General features: G+C 45.5%; 1 protein-coding gene across 1 annotated transcript in view; it reads right to left on the reverse strand.

Annotated features, from left to right (window-relative positions):
* The window catches only part of ZCCHC24 (zinc finger CCHC-type containing 24), a 213,793-nt gene that overhangs the window by 14,763 nt on the left and 173,776 nt on the right, over window positions 1-25,254 (reverse strand). Inside the window, exon 3 of the mRNA XM_069240185.1 lies at window positions 21,440-21,604. Coding sequence (XP_069096286.1) covers window positions 21,440-21,604 — 165 coding nt within the window. The remainder of the gene's footprint in view (window positions 1-21,439; window positions 21,605-25,254) is intronic.

Consider the following 25,254-nt stretch of genomic DNA (forward strand, 5'->3'; position numbering starts at 1 on the left):
ATGCTGTACATCTGTAAAAAGTAGTAGATGCATTTCATGGCCCTCAAGCATCACCCATGCTAAACCTCTGCTCCAACTTCATTGTGGTAACCATATGACCAGCACTCCAATACTGGGCGAAGGGTGTCTATCTTTATGCATTTGTCTACTTGCCTTAACTAAATCCATGGGCAAGACAAACTGAAGGATTTCTAAGCACCATCACAAGACTGTTCCACTCACTCACCTCAAAAAGCCTCATTTCATCTTCTGCACACAGTCTATCCACATCCTTTTTAAATGCCTCTTTCAGGCTAACTGGAATGTTTCTTTCCATCTGTGCCACTATACTGCATCCATCTTTCGCATTAATCCTGTTTACAAGTCCCTTCAAACTTCCCAGTCCATTACTAAATACTCCAGGAAAATCCTCCTACTTCTGTTCAGCTCCTATTCATACTAATCTTATCACAAATGTGAACGTCAGGTGAACTGTTAAGATTCATTAGGGTAAAGCCTGCAAGTGCATGCTCTTGCGCATGCATGTTGCATGCGAGACACTTGGATCTGTAAAGGGCTTGGAGCCTGCCTGTCACTCACCATTTGTCGGTTTGCGTGGCACTCTTCTTTACAGCCTCATAATTCGTCAAAGCCTGTCTGGCATCATTTGTTTTCCCCTGTGTGGAGCAGGGATCAAGCACTAATTGATTTCAACTTAATTAGGGCGCGTCCGCTGCTTCTGATGTGATCGAGGTACTATTTTGTTCTTTTTAATTTCCAGTGTCCCGCAAATAGAAGACTTGTGACTGGCAAAAAACGTGCCCAGCAGGACAAACAAAATTAAAAAGTTTTATTTTTTAAAGCTGTTAGAAATGGGGTCTTTGGTTGGCAGTCAGGTAATTTCCAGTGTCCCGCAGACAGAAGACTTGTGACTGGCAAAAACGTGCCCAGCAGGACAAACAAAATTACAAAGTTTTATTTTTTAAAGCTGTTAGAAATGGGGTCTTTGGTTGGCAGTCAGGTTACCCACTGTCCAAGCAAGGACCCTCACTCTAGTCAGGGTAAAGGAGACTCACCCTCAGTTAAACCACACTCACCCCCTAGGTAGCTTGGCATGAGCAGGCAGGCTTAACTTCAGAAGCAATGTGTAAAGTATTTGTACCAAAACACACAGTAACTCAGTGAAAACACTGCAAAATGACAACACAAGTTTAGAAAAATAGATATTTATCTAAACAAAACAAGACCAAAACAACAAAAATCCAACATACACAAGTCAAGTTACGAATTTAAAAAGCAAAAGAGTCTTAAATCCTTTAGAAAACAGTGAGAACGTGGTTAGTGTACAAAAATACCTGGGTAGCGTCAAAATAAAGTCGCACGGGCGAGTGTGCGTCAGAAAAGGCCAGCGATGCGTCGATTGCTCACCTGCAAGCGAAAATGTGCATTGTTCCTTCTCCGGTCGGGTAGGCTTGCGTCGTTTCTTCTCTCCTGCAAGAGAGCAATGCGTCGATCCGGATGGGCACCTACGGTCCGGGCAGGCCTTGTGCTGATCTTCCACGCCCAGCAATGTTGTGTCCGGTCGCACGGTGTCAAGAAACTGCGCTGCGTGGGGCTTGCAACGTTAACAGCAGCCTCTGCGTTGTTGCACGTTGTTTCTCCAGATGCGTTGTGTCGATCTTCCAGCCGCGATGCAGGTGGAGCGTCAATGTTAGGCGCGAGGCCTGCGGAGTGTATTTTTTCAGCCGTGAGGCGGGTGGTGCGTCGAAAGTTTCCCCGCACGGCGGTCTTTGCGTGGATTTCTGTCCTTTTTCACCAGCTGCACCTCTCAAGGGCCCAGAGACAGGTTAGGGCACCACTTGGAAGACAGGACTCTCGGCAGAAAACCCAGGTGCTGGCAGAGGGAAGTCTTTGATGTTCCGGGGACTGCAACAACAGAAGGCAAGCTCAGTTCAAGCCCTTGGAGATACTTCACCAGTGGGAAGTCACACAAAAGTCAGTCTTTGTCCTCTCTCAGGCAGAAGCAGATACTGCAAGCCAACCCAGTAAAGCACAGTCACAGGCAAAGGGGCAGTACTCTTCCTCTAGCTTCCAGCTCTTCTCCTTGGCAGAGGTTCCTCTTGGTTCCCGGAGTAATCTGATTTTCATGGGTTTTCGGTGTTCTTTTTATACCCCTTTCTGCCTTTGAAGTAGGCCTATTTCAAAGAGAAGTCTCTGTTGTTTTCGAGATCCAGCCTTGTCCAGGCTAGGCCCAAGACACACACCAGGGGGTTGGAGACTGCATTGTGTGAGGGCAGACACGGCCCTTTCAGGTGTAAGTGACCACTCCTCCCTTCCCCTCATCACAGATGGCCCATCAGGATATGCTGGCTACATCCCAGCTCCCTTTGTGTCACTGTCTAGAGGAGAGGTACAAACAGCCCAACTGTCAAACTGACCCAGACATGGAATCCACAAACAAGCAGAGCCACACAATGGTTTAAGCAAGAAAATGCCTACTTTCTAAAAGTGGCGTTTTCAAACACACAATCCAAAAAACCAACTTCACTAAAAGATGTATTTTTTAATTGTGAGTTCATAGACCCCAAACTCACCATGTCTATCTGCTCCCAAAGGGAATCTGCGCTTTAATAATATTTAAAGGCAGCCCCCGTGTTAACCTATGAGAGAGATATGCCTTGCAACAGTGAAAAACGAATTTGGCAGTATTTCACTGTCAGGACATGTACAACACATAATTACATGTCCCACCTTTAACATACATTGCACCCTGCCCCTGGGGCTACCTAGGGCCTACCTTAGGTGTGCCTTGCATGTATAAAAAGGGAAGGTTTAGGCCTGGCAATTGGGTACACTTGCCAAGTCGAATTGACAGTTTAAAACTGCACTCACAGACACTGCAGTGGCAGGTCTGAGTCAAGTTTACAGGGCTACTAATGTGGGTGGCACAACCAGTGCTGCAGGCCCACTAGTAGCATTTGATTTACAGGCCCTGGGCACCTCTAGTGCACTCTACTAAGGACTTACTGTTAAATCAAGTATGCCAATCATGGATAGCCAATGTACACATAAAATGTATACAGGGAACACTTACACTTTAGCACTGGTCAGCAGTGGTAAAGTGTCCAGAGCAAACAAAAAAGCAAACACAGAGTCCAGCACACAGAAACAAACTGGGATGTAGAGTCATCTTTTCTCAGTTTCCACGTATGTTTTTTTTTTGTTTTTGCTCATGGACGCTATTGTCAAAAGATGACAATTAACTTGTTCAAAATATGTGAGACCTGCTGCATTGCAAGTGCTTGTTTTAATTCTGAAAGGTTCCTGCTGCAACCTGTGCTTAATTTGTGCTTGTTGTTTCCGGTGCTGAGCACTGGCACTTATTTTTGAGGGCCGGCGCTTAGTCTTCTGCCTCAAGAATTTGCTGCAAGCAAAAGACACATATGGGAAAGAGAAGAGAAAAAGCGTCACAAAGGGAGAAAGCAGGAAGCTGCAAGAGTGAGCTGAAGGGGCAAGAGTGGCTGTAAATGGTTAAAAGAGGCCTGACATGGCTTTAGGATTAAGCTGCCTCAGTATTCTGTGCTTGCACATTCAAATGCAGCAGACACGTGTTTAAGAGGAGGGCTTTGTGCACCGGCACGTTTTTATTTACAAATTAAGCACTGGCTGCAACCAACCTAACAAGTCATCTCCTTATAAAGGATATGGTGGTAGGCTCTATGTCAAAATATTTTTAATCGTGTCTTCGCTTGAAAACACCAAATGTAACAAAGGTAAATCCACCATATATGCCTGGCCTTATAATGACTTATCGCAAGACCAGTGTACCCATAAGCACATAATGACAACACTTTTTGGATAGAGATCACTTTTGATCCCTTATCCTTCACTATTATACCTTTGCACCTTCTAGGTTACACCTCATCCCTAGGACTGTCATCACCCCGTTCACCAGTGGCATACACAATTTTTTTCAACATCCTTATTCAACTAACACACTACCCTTGGTTCCAGCCTCTGATAACTTTTGTAACACTTCATTCGATGACTTTACCTCCACACTTATTGCATGTCACTTTCACATCTAGGCACCTACTTTGTCCTTCTACACCTAGAACACCACTTATGGTTTCCACCATTTCTGTTGTTTCTGTTCCGTTTCTAACCTTCACTTCCTAGATAATTAACCTCTTCAATCTCCACAACGCTCAATCTCTTTCACAGATCTCATGGATTGCGCTTTCCCCTTTAGAAATGTCTGCCCTTTAACCACAGTGCTTAAAGCAATTTAGAAATATTGTGGATTAACATGAATTGATCTCTTGGTCTCTGGTCATCATCTGCCCTGAATGTGCACGTTTTTATCAACTTGCTTGTGCTGCAATATAATCCTCTGTATTCTGAGACAAACTGGCCATTCTGCTTCTCTGACAATTTCCCGGTTGGCTGCAGGCTAAGAAGCTACTTTGTGATGTGGATGGGCTGCCATGACCCAGCCATGAAGGCTCCCATGGCCCAATTCTAGTTATGGCCTCCGGCAGTGTAGGGCTGGTTTGAACATTTTTGGTTTACAGTCTGTCCTGACCCAGAGTTTAACCCAATTCCTATTTTCCTACCGAAATGATGTCTTTGCAAGTCTACACCCCACATTTTGATGCATACACACAAAACATCCTGCTGCATAAGGCTAGGGTGGTGCTTTTTAGCTGCTGAGAAGTTTAGCCTTTATCACAAATATAATTTGAGTGTTTAACTCTCACATACCTGTATGCCAACACACCATCAGTTGCAGCACCCCCTAACATGACTATACCTTGGTGGACATCATGCGTGACATGGATATACATCCCACAGGCTCAAAACAAAAACACAACACTAAAGGTAGCTTGCTATCCGCGTGGGTAGGCAATTCAGCAACTAACCTAGGGGTAGTAGGCTGTGTTATTCTACATGACATTAGAGGCTTTCCTCCTTTTTGCTTGCCATGAACGTACACTGCTTCCATTACATTGCATGTTTCTTGGGGCTTGTCATGTTTTAGAAGCTAATGAACCATTCAACTTACTCAGATTTGAGATGCATTCATGTCACATTTGTCGCAAAGAGGCAAGCTTTCACATACACCCTGCCCTTTAGGGTTTAAACAATGTGTGCCGGTAAAACAGGTTTGCCCACATTTATCTTAGGTGTAGTTATTGTATGCAAATAATGTATAAATACCTTACAGTGCCTTACATACTTCTACGAGTCATCACGGTGCTTGAAAATTTTAAAAGTAATTGATCAATCAGGTACATTGTAGGACACAGAGCACAGAGCAATTGAATGTTTCCAGTAGGTAAAGATTCAAACCAATGGGTGAAGATGATTTTTGCATCTCGTCTGTAAGATGCTAGTATTATACCATCCTGGAAAATATACTACAAAACCCTTATATCACATTTTCAGGCTGACCATACACTTAAAAAATGAAAAATGAGCAATAGTATAATCGTTCAATCTTGCCCTCTTATGATCCTCTTTCTCATTAAAGACAGATTCTCTGCTGGTGCGTGTTGTGTATGGGTTACGGAGTCTTCTCCAACTGCCCCTCTTTTTGGTGTATCCACACAGGACATCATACTTCCCATATGGCCACGCTGTTGCTTTCTCTCTGCTTATATATTTTCAAAAATGTGAGCGTCTATCCCTCACAAACCCTCAACCATCAGGTGCAACATCCCATAACACGGTAACCGCACCTTCGCAAACATCATGCATGACAATAATACAAATCCTATAGGCTCGGAACAAGAACTCCCTACACCGTGTAGCTTACTATCCACATGGGTAGGATCTTCAACTAGCCACCTAGGGGCAGTAACCCCTCTACAAATGCTACATTCTTGTTCTGCGACAGCCTTTAAACTAGATCAACACATTCCCATTTCCCCTCCTATGAAATCATCGCCTTTGAGGCCGAAACAACGAACCTCAACACACTCTAACCTAAATCAATGGAGTACTACGCTACATAGTAATATATGGGTGTTTATTCCTCCCGACTGAGTGATTACAGAACAGAGGGGAGATGTATTGCCTTCACGGACTCCTTTCTGACAATTAAACTGTAAAGGAAATGTCATGCTTCCCGGCTGTCTGGGCCATCCAGTGAGGGGAACTACACTTGCCATTTTTCATGATGTTTTTCTTTTTTGTGCCTTACTAAGAAGGCTGCCAGAAGCACTTCAACAAGGAATTGGAGCCCGTCCCAGTTTCCAATACCCATATGAACATCCTTTCGAATTTTAGCTGCACAGAATTCTTTGGGTGTGGAAATCTGATATCTTCAAGACTTACATGACTCTGCTAGAAACTATGAATTTCTTCTCGAAAAAGGTAAGAATGTGAGCAACGGATATATCAGACAAAAAAAGTTTTTTTATTTAAAAAATCTATTAAAGCCTCTGAAATAGCAGCATCTTGCTTGAAGACCTGAAATACTTTTTTTTATTTTTTATTTGTGCGGTCAAATCTTTTGATTGAGGCCTGAAAACTGGTGCGTAGCGCCTTTTCGGATGAAAATATTTGTTTTATTACCCATTACAATGGATATTTTCCTCCTTTTAACTTGTCACGATCGTACACGTTTTCCATCACATTGCGTGTTTGTTAGGGTTGTGATGATTCAGTCTTGGCAAAGCTAGCTCTTTCAGAAGTGCGCGAGCAAGCAGCAGCAGGCTCATTTTACAGTCCGACTAACAGAAGAGAACCCAAGGGCCCCCGTTATCCTGTGCTTATTGATATAAACCAGCTTTATTACCTTAGGCCTTGGGAATCATTTTTTTCCTAGAAATGCTGCGGAGGTCTCTGGGAAAAGCCAGCCAGGCGCCAGCTGCTCCTTGGATCGTGGTCAGAAGCAATACCTCAGAATACTCCCGCGTGCAGGGCGCTGACCTCGGTTTTCTGGTCCCCAGGACTTGTGGTTCACTGGGAGCGTTGAGAGGTTGGTTATTGTTGCATGATGTGTTACTCAGAGCTGATCCACTTTGCTCCAAGATCGTTTTACTCGGTCAAGGGACATTTTGCTGCATGCACGGCTATTGCTCTGCTGTCCCTTCGACTCCATGCAGAGTCATTTTCTTGAAGCATGACCCCTCCAGAAAACACATCTTCCCTGCACATAACAAAGGATACCTTTGCCATACAGAGAAGCAATTCACCCCACGCAGTGCTGGGGCTGCCAGTCAGTTGATGTGCACAGAGTCGCCCTCAAACACGCTTCAGGTAGAGCGGTGGGCTTCTTGTTGCTGCTAGGAAGGGATGTACGCTGAGGTTTTGCAGACTAAGCACAATCAATGACAGGCGCCGAGTATTGTGAAAAAACTACTTTCATGAGATGGGACTGTACACTACAACAAAATTCCAGCACTTGGCACCAACACCACATGAACAACAAAAAAAACAAAAAAACAAAAGTGGTTGCACCTTACGTTCCCGCTTCTTTAACTCTACCCCAGACCAACAGCACCCACGTTACGCTTTTATGAACATACCAACCCATCCTCTCAAAACACCCAGGAACGAAATGGTTTCTTACCTGTAAGAGTAGTTTTGCAGCTTGAAGAATTTTCTCTATTCACATGCTGTCTATTATTTCTCCATCTAGTGGTTGAGTCCAGAATTCTCCCCTTGCAGTAGTAGTCCTTCTCTTTTTTTTGTTGCTGGGCGTCAGTGGTCCCACCATTTGGTGCCTTATCCGGCCTCCTGTGATGTCATACGCCCTCCCCAGAAGTACATCTCATGAACGCAAACTTCAGATTCTTTTTTTCCCATCGTTGTGTCTGGATGCGTAGCTAAATGCTTCCCAGGTCATTGTAAAAAGTGAAGTTTGTTGAGGTATCCCAAAAGAAAACCACTGAAGACACCCGAATAAAGTACTGCTGAGAAATCCAGGCGTCTGAGGTATCATTGAGAGGGTTTAGAGAATGCCTGGACAGGAAACTTCCTGTTCTGCATGATGGAGAAGACACCCTTTCAATTCTGCTCGAACTGCCATCATAAATTCAAACAAAAAGACCAGCACCAGGTATGTAATCTTTGCCTGTCACTCGACCACAAAAGTGAGGACTGCGAGGCCCGGCTGGGTTCAAGCCAAAGACATTGAAGTCGAGGCAGAAACAGAAACAGGCGCACTACGTCAGTGGTTCCCAACCTTTTGAGTTCTGTGGACACCCACTGAATCTTTATTGAAATACAGGGACCCCCCCATCCCCCACCCCCCCCACTGAGTCATTACTGAAAGCTGGGGACCTAATCTGTTAATAATATCTAATTTTCTAAGAAGTCACGGACCCCCTGAGGAGGCTGTGCGGGCCCCCAGGGGTCCCCGGACCACAGGTTGGGAACAACTGCACTACGCCATGCAAGGTCAGAAGCAAACACCATCTCTGAATGATCCTGGTCTCTAAAGCGAAGTTGACTACAATGTCGCTGAAGGGGGCGAGGGAGACGGCTCGGATGTGGAGCTAATAATTATCAATGTTGGACATCGGAATTCAAGAGAGAAGACACCACAGGTAACCCTGACAAAACATAGATGGGTGGGAGTCTAAGACCACAGAGTCAAACACAACAAAAGCAGCCTTGGCACCAAAGAAATCGCCAACCAAAGTCAAGCAGACTAAAAAATAAATCCCTTTGGATCCCAGTACAAGGATAGTGCAGGCGGTCGCGTATTCGAAAAGCCGAAGACGTCAATGATTGGAGTCAAGGTGTTTCAACATAGAAAGAAAAGGAAGGAGGGGGGAGACGCTGAGAAAGTCAACAATGAAAACACAGTTGAAAAGAAAAGCTTTGACGGTCATCAGCATCAAAGATCAGTCTGCCAAGATCTAAAAGAAAAAGTGGCTCTCGAGGGAGAAATGGCAGCACTTCCGCAAAAGAAGAAAGATTTTGATGCCTTGTTACAGGAGTTCAGAATCCCGCCAAAGCCCCTAACACAGAAGGAGCAGCAAGAGAAGGAGGTTGAAGAGTCAGAGCCCCCTGTAAAAAAGAGAAGGGCTACTTCTACTATTACAAGGGGGGAATTTCAGACCCAACTACTAGATGGCAAAATAATGTAGAGCATGTGAATCCAAAAATGAATCACACTGCAAAAAGTGTTTGTTTTTCCCGAATCCGCTAAAGAAGATCAGCAGACAATTACACTATTGTTGAGCAGAACACGGACTCAACCGTGCAGATTCAGGGTAACATTTGAGCATGACCTAACATTCAGAGATGTTTCAGCGACTGTCACTGACACACTCAGAAAATATGTGTTTTTTCATGACTTTAATTAGGTAACAATATATGGACAATTTCAATAGATAAAAATAGATACCAGTACAGGCATAGGTTATATCACTATTTCAATTACAATCACTATTTTTGTGCTGTAGTCAAATGCACATGATGTGGAAGGTTTGCTTCAGCAATTGAAACCCAACTATTTCAGTCTTGTGCACCATACAGCATCCACATTCAGAGACAAAAGTGCAAGTACTGTGAGCTAGCTCAACCATTCTGCAAATGTATCTCAAATACCCTTCAGCGCTTCCCTGAGTTCATAATATACTCACAACTAATTCATAGAATGGGTTCAAAGACTTTTTCCAGTGCTTGCACATCAGTTGTCAGTTTTTCGAAACCATGTACTTGATGGATGGCTACCATATTGTACATTCAGGAATTTCTTGGGCTTTATTAGTCAAGAGTACAATATCTGCAACCAAAGTAAATAGTTGAGAACTACACTTCTTCCAATGTGTGATCAATGACAATGGCAGCCACATGCTAATATGTTATTAGGGGGAACATCCGGAACAATGACTCAGTAACCATGATGTAGTTCACACAAGCGGAACCACGCTTGTGTGAACGACGACTCCCTTTTTCTCTACCTTAACCACGCAGGTAAGTAGGGCTGGGGCAGGGTTGGGGGTAGTTTTTAGGTGTGGATTAAGGGCTTGCGGTGGGGGGAGGTCGGGGTAGTTTGTTATTTTAGGGGCGGGGTATTGGGGTAGTTCTGGTTTTTAGGGGTGGGGGATTGAGGCAGTTCTGCTTTTAGGGGGGTGAGGAGTCAGGGTACTTTTGTTTTTGGGGTGGGAGATCGGGGTAGTTTGGTTTTTGGGGTGGGGGGGTCGTTGGCTTTTTAGGGTGGAAGGATCAGGGTAGTTTGGTTTTTGGGGGTGGGGTGTCAGGTCGTTGGGTTTTGGGGGGGTGGAGGTAGTTTGGGGACGGGAGATTGGGGTAGTTAGGTTTTTGGTGGTGGGGGATTGTGTAGTTTAGTTTTTGGGGGTGGGGGTCCAGGTAATTAGTGTTTTTGGGGGTGGGGTCACTGTTTTTTAGGGGTGGGGGATAGTTAGGTTTTTGGGGGTGGGGGATCGTGGTAGTTTCATTTTTGGGGGTGGGGGTTCGGGGTAGTTAGTGTTTTTGGGGGTGGGGGATCAGGGTAGTTTGGTTTTTGGGGTGGGGGTCGGGGTAGTTTGGTTTTTGGGGTTGGGGGGTGTAGGAGGCTGGCCTGGCTTGTAATGGGTACCAGAGGTACTTACACCTTGTGCCAGGGCAGTTATCCCTTATTAGTGTAGAAGAGGTGTTTCTAGCAGTTTAGGCTGATAGAATGTAGTCATGGCAAAGCAGCTTAGGCTGAACTAGGAGACATGTAAAGCTCCTACCATACCACTGGTGTCATATGCACAATATCATAAGAAAACACAATACACAGAGTTACTAAAAATAAAGGTACTTTATTTTTATGACAATATGCCAAAAGTATCTCAGTGAGTACCCTCAGTATGAGGATAAGTTATATACACAAGATATATGTACGCAAACCAAAAATTCGGTAAGTAATAGCAAGAAAAGTAATGCAAACAGTGTAGAATTACAACAGATTGCAATACAGGCACATAGGTATAGGGGCAACACAAACCCTATACTCCAAAAGTGGAATGCAAACCACGAATGGACCCCAAACCTATGTGAGCTTGTAGAGGGTCGCTGGGACTGTAAGAAAACAGTGAGGGTTAGAAAAATAGCCCACCCCAAGATCCTGAAAGGTAGGTGTAAAGTGCACCTACTACCCCCAGAGAGCACAGAAGTCGTGATAGGGAGATTCTGCAGGAAGAACAAACACCAGCAAGGCAACAACAGTGGATTTCCAGACCTGAGTATCTGTAAGACAAGGGGACCAAGTCCAATAGTCGCGACAGTTTCGAGAGTGGGCAGGAGCCCAGGAAATGCCAGCTGGGGGTGCAAGGAAGCTGCCACCTGTTGGAAGAAGCTTGGAGTTCTGCAAGAAAGAAGAGAGCTAGGGACTTCTCCTTTGGAAGACAGATGTCCGACGTCGCGCTGAAGCTTGCAGAGGTGTTCCCACGCAGAAAGACCGCAAACAAGCCTTGCTAGCTGGAAGGGTCGCGGTAGAGGTTTTTGGGTGCTGCTGTAGGCCAGGAGGGACCAGGATGTCGCAACATGGAGGAGGAGACAGAGGGGGTGCCCAGCAACTCAGCGAGCCCTCACAGAAGCAGGCAGCACCTGCAGAAGTACCTGAACATGCACTTGGAAGTAAAGTGAACCGGAGTCCAAGTGAAGTCACAAAAGGGAGTCCCACGACGCCGGAGGACAGCTCAGAAGGTTGTGCACTGCAGGTTAGAGTGTCGGGGCCCCAGGCTTGGCTGTGCACGAAGGAAATCCTGGAAGGGTGCACAGAAGCCGGAGCAGCTGCAAATCATGTGGTACCCAGCAATGCAGTCTAGCGTGGGGAGGCAAGGACTTACCTCCACCAAACTTGGACTGAAGAGTCACTGGACTGTGGGAGTCACTTGGACAGAGTTGCTGAGTTCCAGGGACAACGCTCGTCGGGCTGAGAGGTGACCCAGAGGACCAGTGATGCAGTCTTTTGGAGCCTGCGGTTGCAGGGGGAAGATTCCGTCGACCCACAGGAGATTTCTTCAAAGCTCCTGGTGCAGAGAGGAGGCAGGCTACCCCCAGAGCATGCACCACCTGGAAACAGCCGAGAAAGCCAGCAGGATGAAGTGATACAAGGTTGCTAGTAGTCATCTTGCTACTTTTTTTGCGGTTTTGCAGGCGTCCTGAGCAGTCAGCGGTCGATTCTTTGGTAGAAGGTGAAAAGGGAGATGCAGAGGAACTCTGGTGAGCTCTTGTATTCGGTATCTAAAGAATTCCCCAAAGCAGAGACCCTAAATAGCCAGAAAAGGAGGTTTGGCTACCAACAAAGGAGGATTGGCTACCAAGACAGGTAAGAGCCTATCAGAAGGAGTCTCTGACATCACCTGCTAGCAATGGCCACTCAGAGCAGTCCAGTGTGCCCCCAGCACCTCTAAATCCAAGATGGCAGAGGTCTGGGTCACACTGGAGGAGCTCTGGGCACCTCCCCTGGGAGGTGCAGGTCAGGGGAGTGGTCACTCCCCTTTCCTTTGTCCAGTTTCGCGCCAGAGCAGGGCTGGGGATCCCTGAACCGGTGTAGACTGGCTAATGCAGAGAGGAGCACCATCTGTGCCCATCAAAGCATTTCCAGAGGCTGGGGGAGGCTACTCCTCCCCAGCCTTCACACCTATTTCCAAAGGGAGAGGGTGTAACACCCTCTCTCAGAGGAAATCCTTTGTTCTGCCTTCCTGGGCCAGGGCTGCCTGTACCCCAGGAGGGCAGAAACCTGTCTGAGGGGTTGGCAGCAGCAGCAGCTGCAGTGGAGACCCCGGAAAGGCAGTTTGGCAGTACCCGGGTACTATGCTAGAGACCCAGGGGATCATGTAATTGTCCCCCCAATGCCAGAATGGCATTGGGGGGACAATTCCATGATCTTAGACATGTTACATGGTCATGTTCGGAGTTACCATTGTGACGCTACACATAGGTAGTGACCTATGTATAGTGCACGCATGTAATGGTGTCCCCACACTCACAAAGTCCAGGGAATTTGCCCTGAACTATGTGGGGGCACCTTGGCTAGTGCCAGGGTGCCCACACACTAAGTAACTTTGCACCCAACCTTCACCAAGTGAAGGTTAGACATATAGGTGACTTATAAGTTACTTAAGTGCAGTGGTAAATGGCTGTGAAATAACGTGGACGTTATTTCACGCAGGCTGCACTGGCAGGCCTGTGTAAGAATTGTCTGAGCTCCCTATGGATGGCAAAAGAAATGCTGCAGCCCATAGGGGTCTCCTGGAACACCAATACCCTGGGTACCTCAGTACCATATAATAGGGAATTATATGGGTGTACCAGTATGCCAATGTGAATTGGTAAATTTAGTCACTAGCCTGTTAGTGACAAATTTGGAAAGCAGAGAGAGCATAACCACTGAGGTTCTGGTTAGCAGAGCCTCAGTGAGACAGTTAAGCATCACACAGGGAACACATATAGGCCACAAACATGTGAGCACTGGGGTCCTTGCTAGCAGGGTCCCAGTGACACATAAACATACTGACAACATAGGGTTTTAACTATGAGCAATGGGAGCTGGCTAGCAGGATCCCAGTGAGACAGTGACAACACCCTGACATATACTCACAAACAGGCCAAAAGTGAGGGTAACAAGGCTAGAAAGAGGCTACTTTCTCACAGGGGGTCAAGTAGGTTGTTTTTTGGGGGTGGGGAATCGGGTTAGCTTGGTTGTTGGTTTTTGAGGTGGGGTTGGGGTAATTTTGTTTTTAGGGGCGGGGTAGTTTTATTTTTGGGGGTCGGGTTGGTTGTTTTTAGGGTCGGTGGGGGGTATTGGGGTAGTTGTATTTTTAAGGCGGGTGGGGGGGTGTAGCGTGCAAACACCACACATGCCTTTACTAGGCATGCCTTTTTACAACGAAAAATCGTTGTAAAGGCATGCGTGGTAACGGCTTTCATGGAAACAACACAGTAGTTGTTCCGACCGTGTTGTTCAGGCATGCGTGGCTGGCGCATGCGTTGTTCCATCATATATTCTGTTATTAGAGATCTTGCCATTGCAGCAACAGATATTGCTAGCTCTCAGTGAATCAACATGAAATACTAAAGGGCCAAATTCAGGACCTTGGATCAAGCAAGACATACGTGTTTCATTATTTTTATGCAGTGCAGAGAACATAGCAGAATTAATTAGCTATGTGGGGGATCTATAGTCCATAGTCAATGCCTTCACAAGTCATAGACAGGAGTACCTAAATATAGGGATGTAAAATTAAATGTATTGTTAAGCCGTCCAAAATAGAAAAATGAATAAAAGCACGATTACAAAAGGATCTTAACTATATATTTCCAAATAGGAGCGACAAAAGGTATTTCAATAAGATATGAATGCATGTTCTACTAGATACTTAATTTCTCTTGCATAAATCTTCAATGGAAGAGTTAGAACTATTAATCTTATTACACACTGCTTTATTCACTTGAGCTCCTCCACAAACATAAGTGATTTTAGATATGCAGACAGTTTTTTTTTATACAAGTACAAGTTACACACTGTAGTAACTTATATCACTACTCCAACAGCCCACAGCAGATGGGGCATTCTACAGCAGTACATGTGGGACTCAACATTTTATGAATTAGACCTTTTAATTCAAGATCAAGATGCATGCTCGCAACAGCCCAAACCCCAACTCCCAACATGACTGGATTCTTCTCCTGACTCCTTTTAAACAGTAACTACACTGAAGTTGCAGACATATGGGTAGAATGGGAAAGGATGGTGAGTTGCTTATAATAAAGCGGGCTGTACGACAAAAGGTACTGGAGTTTGTAAAATGGGTAACTTGTACTTTACACAAGGGCCGTTCTTTCTCCACCTCCAGGCCAAAGGGAATATTTAAAATAATATGAACCCCATAGTTGAGAAACTCAGCAAGAGCTGATGCTCCATATGTTTATTCACAAATGTTTACACATGAGGCTTAACCAAATCTAGCGAGTGACACAGCAGGTTCAAGAAAACAATTCTTGCAAAATGACATGTTGTCCCAGTAGCTGCTCAACAGATTCCTTCCATTGGAAGACCACTGACCTTACCTCATCTCCGACTGTGCTGTCTTTAATGACATGAGTGTATGAAACTGTATTTTAAGGGCTCTGGCCCATTTTCAGCACTTTGTTGCCGTCACCCTGGGTTCACAATCTAACAATATCTATATGTATGTACATATAATCATACATAAGTGGAGCCTAACAGCTATCCCTACCTCAGAGCAAAAATACAAGAGTTTAGGAAAAAGTAGAATGGAACAGCTCCTTGTTCGCTTGGAAATTAGAAAAAACCTTCAAACCGCTGGACAAGTCCCAAAGTAATGCTATCCTTTGGAATACTATAGAAAGGCCCTGAGAAGGATGAAGGAGAGAATAACTACATGCTCAAATATTTGTTTCAGTAGATGTACGCGCAATAGGAAAATTATTGTTTCCTCATAGAAAGTCAATTAGTTCTAGGAGTTCAAAATGATAAAACAGACAAAATAATTAAATCCCAAGCTAGACGTGGTCAATTAACTGGGTAGGACCAGTGGCGAATCCCACTGAACTGAGATTTATCACAGGTTTCTGAAGCAATACTTATTCTCTTTCCTGAATCCTCTTGTCATTGACAGCTGCCAAAAATAATATAGTAATCAGGTATGGCTGTGCAAGGGGTAATATGTCTAATGGAAAAGGTTGCAGGACGGCATCTTTTCTGATAGTAGCAAACCTGACTGTTTACTTTCAAACCTGATGGATGTCGTTCTAGCTTTTTTTCAGAAATTCAACTCTACATGACACATGGGCTAATCTTCAAAGAAGCACATAAGATCTATATTTGAGGAGAAGAATAGGGATCAAGGCTCTTTTTCTGAGAGGGCAATGTTTTGCTCAATTCCACCGTTCCACCAGTCACTGCTTGTGGGGGGAGGTGGAACGGGAGGGGCGGCACGTACCGTTCTCGCAGCGCTGCTCTGCTCTTCGGCCCTCACTGCAGGCAAAGGCTCTCTGCCTGCCTTGCGGCCAATCCTAATGCTACTTTCAGGCTGCTGGCAGTATGAAAGCAGCATTAGGATTGGATGGAGAACTCAGCCAGGGCGCTCAGAGGCAGAGTGGGAGCCTTTGCCTGCTGTCTGAAACCCAGCAATATAGTGCTGGGCTGGAGAGAGTCCAGTGTGCACGTCCCGAGACGGCCGGCCAAACACACATGCGCACTGAGAGGGGAGTGCTGTGCACTCCCCCTCCACCCATGTAACGCCCCATGGCCCCACCCCTTTTACAATAAAACGATAATAAAACGTTTATGTTTTTATCGTAAAGGTTTTGCACCTGCTGGTGGTGGGAGTGGGGGAGGGGGGTGATGATGATGCTCCTCCGCCATCGCGGAGGTGACGCCACTGCATTACACCACCATGGTTTCTGGCCTTGGCAAGCAAATAACCTCAATTGTTTTCAAGCTAAACTGCGGTACTGGCTGCCGACTGAAATCCTTCTATTTGTAAGAATGAAGTTCTTTAGAACACTTTATGAAAATACACTCCATCAGATATATTGCCCTCTCAAATTACAAGTGTTCTTTGCACAGATATACTAACCTTTACTTCAACAAATCAGTCTCACTGGTACAGTACCCCATGCAATCACATTACCTCACCTCTGGCTCTCTTTTTTCTTCAATGCGTCACTACCTGCATTTGTGAGGAACTGAGCCTCATGTGGCACACTGATCCTGCAATAACGAGCTATGCCTTTCTAAGATTGAGTTCCACTTTAGCTGTTTCACCAGCCTCGTGTAATTAAAATGATTACTACACATGTACGCACAAATATAGGGCTTGTGTCAGCTCTCATCCATTGATCTGTTCCATAGTAATTCACGTACTGCATGATGGCAATGGGTTTTCCAATTTCACCCACTGGCTCTTTTGCACTGTCAGTGATGCTTTTTCCCTCAAACCACTTATGCCTAAAATGAAGTGTACTTCAGTGTCTAGTTTAGCGGGTTAATGTGTTGGTTTTTTCTTTCCATTATTTAGCTTTTTTTTTTTTTTTTTAAATCATTGAATATTTGAATTGCCTCCAGGTTGTGGTAATTTAAAATATTTATTACATTATCTCTATGTCAATAATCATATTTTCCTGTGGTGTGCATAACAACTAAAAAATAATGTGGATTCCTGCCTGCTAGGAGGCAACCCCCATTGTTCTATCCATTCAGTGATTCTTTGTTGCATTTAATATTTGTATTGGAAGCATATGGCCACCACATTAAGGTGGTGACGTTTTTTTTCTTTGTATTTGTGTTATATGCTTGAAATGCAATGGACAAAATAGCCATTACACCCTCTTCCCTAGTGCTGACCTATTGGCTTTGCCAATGCTTGTTGAAATTAGCGATAAGCTTGATTTAATCTTTAAACTGCCCTTGGTGGCCTAATCATTTGTCCTTGCAGATAGCTACACTTATGACAGCTTAGGTGCCAAAACAAATTCAAACAGATTAAGCCCCATGTAAACAACTGAGTTTAAGTAACCTAAAGCCAAGGTTGGAAGGACCAGTCAACTAACTGCAAACTGGAATGTAATGAAATATGAAAAAAAGAAAATAATTTTAATGAGAAAGGTTTGCATATTTATCATAGGTGAGCCACTGTCTAATAAGGCCCAAACCCTGTCTGGCTTGTCAGGAAACTCCCAGCCAGCAGGTGATTACGTAGCAAAGATTAATGCATTACTATTTGGAAGGACTGATGTCATCTTACCTAAATATATTACAAGAGCTCTGTGAGGTTGAATCTGCCAGGCATAAAAGTTGGGCTTCTGCTTTTCTTTTAGAATACATTTTGAATTAGCTGGATATGCAGCTTAGATGGCTCAAGGGTGGACTTTTCTAGCCTTATGTACTGATTTGCAGTCAAACATCTCCAAGCTCCTTTGAAGTCCTGCCATCTTCAAGCCCTGATACAGCCGTGCTATCTGAGTCAGGTAGCCTTAGCTGTTGTGTGTGGCGACTGCTTGGGGTTCTTTAAAAAGGGTGGTATTCTGGGTTTTTTGATTCCATATGTTCCTGCTTTCGGAAACGTCGACCCTCCCTGGGTGGCCATGAGGTCTGTGGTTCACGGGCAGAGGGCCCCACTGACTCTGCATTACTGTGCATTGTTCATGGGCAGCTGGACCCATTATTTGAGGTTGTTGTATCTCTTTATCCTGATTCACGTCTTCTCCTAGGGCCTTACAAGATTCTCCTATTGGCACCATTTATTATAAACTGCTGCACAATCTCCTCCTACCAGAGTTTGAAGACTGTTGGTTGAACTTGCCATTCAAATGCCAAACACAGCCCTCAAATAATATGCAGTAAATGAAGTAAAACGAGAACATTATCAGATTGGGTTGGAACATGTGCAGGTATGGAGGTTTTATAACAGAGTAATAAGTGGAGACACGAAAAATAGCCTTCAAATAGAGGATGCAGCCACTGTGTACCCTGAACTGTTAAAGTACTAAGTGGGGCAGAGATGGGAGTATGGGTTACCATTATTAGCAAGCATTGGCAAAGCCACTAGGCCTGCATGATGGCAATGGGTCATTTCAGTGCTGAGTACAATGTTTGTAAAAGCCTGCTGCAGTGGTAAAAAAATTTTTTTTTAAAAAAAGTGTTTTCTGTATACAATATATCAGTGAAGACACCCTCGGCACCGCCGAACACCTGCACTTCCAGATCCACACCGACCCAAACACCACCCTCAGAGGGACCCTCGTTTACAGACCCACAGCCCCCTGACAGAAGTTCAGCGACACCATCACCGACGTCATCAGCACGCACGCTCTTGCATCCAGACTACATTCTCCTTGGGGACTTGAACTTCCACCTCGAGAACACCAACGACAACAACTCTACCACCCTGCTCGACAACCTCTCCAACCTCGGCCTCAAACAGCTCGTCACGACACCCACCCACTCTGCAGAACACATGCTCGACCCCATTTTCTCCACCAGCAAACATGTCTCCTTCAGCCATACCACCGAACTCCACTGGACGGACCATCGCTGCATCCACTTCTCCTTTGAGAAACCCACAACACACCATCACCCGCAATGGATTCCCCACCGCAGATGGAACAAGGTCACCGAAGACCAACTGATCACTACCCTCTCCTGGAACCCACCCATCGACACCAACACAGCAGCCCGCAACCTCAGGCAATGGATTGATGACTGCGCCAACACTCTTGCCCCAATCAAAAATCCTTCCAACAGACGCACCGACCGAAAGGCCTTCTGGTTCACCGCCGACCTCTAAGAATCTAAGCAAACATGCCGGAGACTCAAAAAGAAGTGGCGCCAAGATCAGACACCGGACAACCACACAGCCTTCAAGAACGCCATCCGCAGAAACCACCAACTCATCCGAACCGCCAAGAGAACTGCCTTCAAGTCGACAACACACACGGCCTCAAGGAGATCTTCAACATTGTGAAGGAGCTCTCCAACCCCAGCTCCAACATCAACAACATCCCTCATCACAACACCTCTGTGACTCCCTAGCCACCTTCTTCTACCGCAAGATCGCAGACATCCATGACCACTTCAGTACTCAGACCCCCCCGTTAACCACCAACACCACACTCACCACCCACCAGCCTCCTGCTCTACTGGACCCTTGTCAATGACAACGACACCATCGAAATCATGAACACCATCCACTCCGGCTCACCTTCCAACCCCTGCCCTCATCACATATTCAACAAAGCAAGCAAGCTCATCGCACCCCAACTCCGGAAGATGATCAACAGTTCCTTCGAGTCCGCCAACTTCCTGGAGAGCTGGAAAAGCGCTGAGATCAACACCCTCCTCAGGAAACCCAAGGCGGACCCAAAGGACCTCAAGAATTTCCGGCCCATCTCCCTGCTCCCCTTCGCGGCAAAAGTCATAGAGAAAATTGTCAACAAACAACTGACCCGTTTCCTCGAGGAGAACAACACTCTGGACCCATCCCAATCCAGATTCCGCAGCAACCACAGCACCGAAACTGCCCTCATCGCCACCACCAATGACATCAGAACCATACTGGAGAACAGCGAAGCCGCAGCCCTCATCCTCCTGGACCTCTCAGACGCGTTCGACACACGTCTTCCACCACACCCTATGCACACGCCTCAGTGACACAGGAATCTGCAACAGAGCCCTGGACTGGATCACCTCCTTTCTCACCGGCAGAATTCGGAGAGTACGCCTCCCTCCATTCCACTCTGAAGCTACCAAAATCAACTGCAGTGTACCCCACGGTTCGTCACTCAGCCCTCACCAAGGACACCGCCAAGACCAAACTCCACGAAGGAATGGAGGCCATCGCCGAATGGATGAAGAACAGCTGTCTGAAACTGAATTCCGACAAGACTGTAGTCCTCATCTTCGGCTCCACCCCCTCCGCATGGAATGACTCCTGGTGGCCTGCTACACTAGGAACCACACCGACACCCACCGACCACGCACGCAACCTGGGATTCATCCTGGACTCTTCACTATCTGTGACCCACTAAGTCAACGCCATCTCCTACTCCTGCTTCAAAACCCTCTGCATGCTTCGGAAGATCTACAAATGGATCCCTACTGAAACCAGAACAGTCACCCAAGCCCTCGTAAGCAGCAAACTGGATCATGGCAATGCCCTCTACGCAGGAACCATGGCCAAACTCCAGAAAAGACTGCAACGCATCCAGAATACCTCCACACACCTCATCCAGGACATCCCCCGCCACTGCCACATCACAGCCCACCTGAGAGACCTACATTGGCTCCCCGTCAACAAGAGGATTACCTTCAAACTTCTCACCCATGCTCACAAGGCACTGCACAACACCGGACCAGAATACCTCAACAGTCAGCTCTCCTTCTACACCCCGACCTGACAGCTTCGCTCCACCGACCTTGCCCTCGCCACTGTCCCACGCATCTACAGAACAACTACTGGTGGCAGAACGTTCTCGTACCTCGTCGCCAAGACATGGAACACTCTTCCCACCCACCTGCCTCAGACCGAGAACCTCCGTACCTTCAGAAGACATCTCAAGACACGGCTGTTCGAGCAGTAACAGCCCCCCCCCTCAGCTCCTTGAGGCTCTCACGGGTGAATAGTGCACTCTACAAATGCCCTGATTGATATAAAGAATTGGGCGTATAATAGTTGAGCTCTAAAATAGCTTCTAATCCATTGCAATGCAAGCACTCTTAAGAGGTGGACTGATACACTAAACAGCCACAAGAATGAGGTGAGAGAATTATTCTTCTTAGTGCAGCCAAAGCCCACACTATTTATATTTTAAAGAGTCACTTACAATAGATATTCAGACAGCTACGCCGTCAAGCCAGATCTAAAAAGACAGAGGGTGTGGCATGAAGTACTATGTCAAACCAAATTATTATTATTAGTATGGCATCTATCTCTGGAACACACGACCGCCTACATTCAAACAATAACACACTGTTGCGTACCTGTTTGTGAGGGTAAACATTGATGTGGCACTTGATACATTCTTGCCCCATGTTGGCCCAGGAGTTGCCGCTCATCCATTTTCTTTTGCACTTGGGGCACTTGTATTCTCCAAAGCAGCGCTTCTTGCCCTGATAAGGTGTGAGGCCCTCTCCTTTGGGTCGAGCCTGAAACATAATTAAAGGGAAAACTGGTTTATTACCTAAATCATGTCCAGATATAATCACATTTCAGAGTGAGCTATCTTGAGACCAGTCAGTGTGCGCTTACCAGAGTGCATTGGCAACGAGCTGAGGTAATTACTGCAAAAATGCCTCTATAACATAATTACAATTTTAACACTAGTGGTAGCGGTCCAACACTTTCATCCATCTCACTTCCAACATTGTTCAAGAACACCTGCAATGGTGTACAGGCCCTTAGTAACAGATAATAGGTTATTTGTGCAACAGCTATTCCTGGCTGCCCTTGAATGGTGTCCGTCATCTCACCACAAAGTAAATGATCTTCTGGTGATCTATCAATAGGTGTTACACAAAAGGGTCATAACTTCTATTTGCAACCTCCTAAGTTTATAGCCGAATAACCTTCCAAAATGCTTAACATATGTTCTAAAGATAACTTGGATGTTGAGTGATAGCCAACCGCCAAACCTATGAAGCACGACAAGAAAGAGTTGACACTGGCACTTGATATGGCTGCATTTTATTATACAGTATGGTAACGTGCAGTAAAAACGCATTTATTTACACACAGAACAGAAAAATATAGAGTTATTTGGTTAGATAACAGATTAATTTCACACACCCATAGACACAAATGTGCGACAATGTTGCACAAACTAACACAGGATTCCATAGGCAAACCAACTTGCAGCTCTAGCCAGTCACGTGCTCACCATCCTCTTCCACCATAAGGTCAATAATTGAGAATCAGTGTCTAAATGCGACTCTTTGCCCATACTGAGCCCTGGCCACTATCATGGGAAAACAGCCACGAAACCATTATCATTTATTCAACATGACTACTGGCAAGTCCATTAAGCAGCAATAACTCTGCAATGATGTTGCAACAGAATGAACATTTTAATGCTAACAGGTTTGATCACTGTGAAAGACCTCTTGTCCACTTCACATTGTCAACAGGCGCTCCTATATTATTAAGCCTGGACCATATGGAATATGACATTAGTCCAGGATACCTGGATAACGCAGGTGTGTCGTAAACTTTAGGGCCTGGGCAGTGGCGGCTGGTAATTTTAGGAAGGAGGGGGGCAGACGGAAAGCACATCCATTCATTCATTCATTCAGTCTCACATGCATGCACATCCATTCACAACACTCCTCAACATTCAAACATACATGCACCAAACATTAATTTTAAAAAAACACACACACTTACCTTCAGCTCGGAGGTCCCAGGATGTTGGGACAGCTACCTTCCCTTTCTGGCTGATCTTTAGGTCAGCCAATGAGGGAAAGCAGCAGTCCTACCTTCGTCACAGAGTGGGATGGGGTCAGTGAGACTTCTGACCCCTCCCCACTCTGTGACGAGGTGTCACTGACTGACACTCGCCCTGGGCGCTTCAGGGATTAAACCTGAAGTGCCCAGGTCAGAGTCAATGGGTGACGCTTCCCCTCGTCACCGAGGGGGAGGGCCTCGAGGCACCTTTGCTGAGCCGAGGAGGTCACGCCCATAGGAGCTGTGACCTGTTCAGCCCAGCAAAGTTCAGCTCAGGCAGCCAGGAGTGTGCGCAAATTGCGCATGTCTCGCTCCTGGCTGCCTGAGCTGAACATGAAGAGCGTCTGTCAGCCTGACAGTTACTCTTCATGAGGGGTAAAAGGTGAGGGGGCCTGACCCCTCCACCCTAAAGGACAGGCTGCGGCTGGCCTGGCTAAAATGCTTCAACATGCAGGGCCCCACTATGCATTCTAAGTAGAAAACAAATGTTCACTGAAAAGACTGTTTTCCTTTATCAAGCAGCTCCAGCATCTGGCCCTACCACGTCGAGCACTTAATGTTATCTGTCTAATTAAAGATTAACTGGCCAGGCCTGATTTTTCTATTATAAATTCATTTTTGCAGTAGCACAGTACCCTGAAAAGCTTAAGACCAATTGCAAAGAGACTTCTCTCGTGTGAAGGTCCTTAGAGAGGGAGATGAGGATGCACTAGCACATGCACACGCCCAGAGAGAGACACACCTCACCCAAATGGAAATATTGGGGAAACATCACATTTTAATAAAATGTATTGAAAAAAAATGAGAGAACTGGCAAAATTGAGTACATCTGTATTCTAGAAAAAAAAGTGGTATGCCATTTTTTTTCCAGGCACGGCCTATACTTTTAGATTGGTGTGCATCATACTTTGTGCTTAGTGGGTGGCCAGCGCACTGGCACAACTTGTTCTTTGACATTTACAATTGCCTCTTGAACTCAGTCTACTGGTAATGTCATCAATGTACATATGGAATTCAGCCTACTTACTCAGCAGCCTACTGAAGTATTGTAGTCATTCACATGGGCTGATTTTATTCATTCTTTCATTTTCTCCTTTTCTAGCGGATTTGGACCTCACTTGCTTCTTACCTCTAATGTTCTGCATCTGGGCTTTCAGGGATCAAATATTCCCAGACCAACACAACCAAACAAAGAAAATGCCCATGTAAATTTTTAGAAGCTTTGCTACATTTTATTTATCTATTAGACTATAGCACATATTCATATCTAGCCTTGAGATGTGAATCTTTACTGAAGAAAATCAATATGGCTGGTGGTGCTGAAGCAATATACTTCAGGTTTAAATTTAAATTTCCCGCTGTGTTGCCCTTGTGAACCTGACAAGCAACCAACAATTATTAGGTTCCTCCGGCTCCATCCATCTGCCGATGAAAAGGAAGATATCTACATTTTTACCAAAGTAGACCAAAAATGTATTTGGTGGCATAGTAAGGTTGCCATGAGCCCCAAAGCAATGAAAGAAGATGAGCCCTCTTGACCCATTGTTGATTAGTAACCTAGAGTCCTAAAAGGGGCACAAGAGGGCCCTCAGACCTACGGTCCCTTGTTTCTTCTCAACTGGCTGAACTGATGATAGCCACGCCCCTGTAAATTCCACCAGGTTTGTGAGTAGCCTACTAATTTGCAAATGTCAGACTCAAATTGGCAGAGTACTTGGTTTGTAAGGAGGCTAAAGCGACTTGGAGATGAGGCAAGCATAGATCTCATTTAACACTCTCGCCTGTGCATGTTCAATGTAAAGGATACTTCATCCTCTCGCAAGGTCATTTCATTCTGCAACCCCACCCAACTCTTCGAACCCATTACTAACTGGGACTGAATATTATTTTATAGGTGCGTTTATGACTTAGCTACGCCTCACTACATGCTTTTCCGTTTACATCAACAATCCATCCTAGCGCGCCAGAAAGGATCATGTCTACACTCCCAGTGGTCCATCAGTGAGCCTCAAACTGAATGTAGCAGGTTGGCTCAGAACACAGCCTTCAGATGAGGTAGAGCACAGCAGCAATTTTTTTCCAAAATCGGAGCAGTCTATTTACGCCTTGAGGCATGCGCTGGAGTTTTTGCTGCAACCAAAAGATTAGCACAAATCTTCAAAGTAATTGTACAGGGAAAGCAAAAGTTAAATTTTCCCCAGTAGAAAATAGCGCTGCCTGAATTTTTTTTTTTTTTTTTTTTTTAAAGCAGCCCTCTCGCGGGAGGCACTTGGTGGAAGTGTTGCAGGACAGCCTGTCAGTGCGTGCCTCACTCCAGCAAGAGGTGGAGTCCCACTGCACCAGAGCCAGAAATACC

This window comes from Pleurodeles waltl, chromosome 6 (assembly GCF_031143425.1).
Source record: "Pleurodeles waltl isolate 20211129_DDA chromosome 6, aPleWal1.hap1.20221129, whole genome shotgun sequence".
Taxonomy (NCBI): Eukaryota; Metazoa; Chordata; class Amphibia; order Caudata; family Salamandridae; genus Pleurodeles; species Pleurodeles waltl.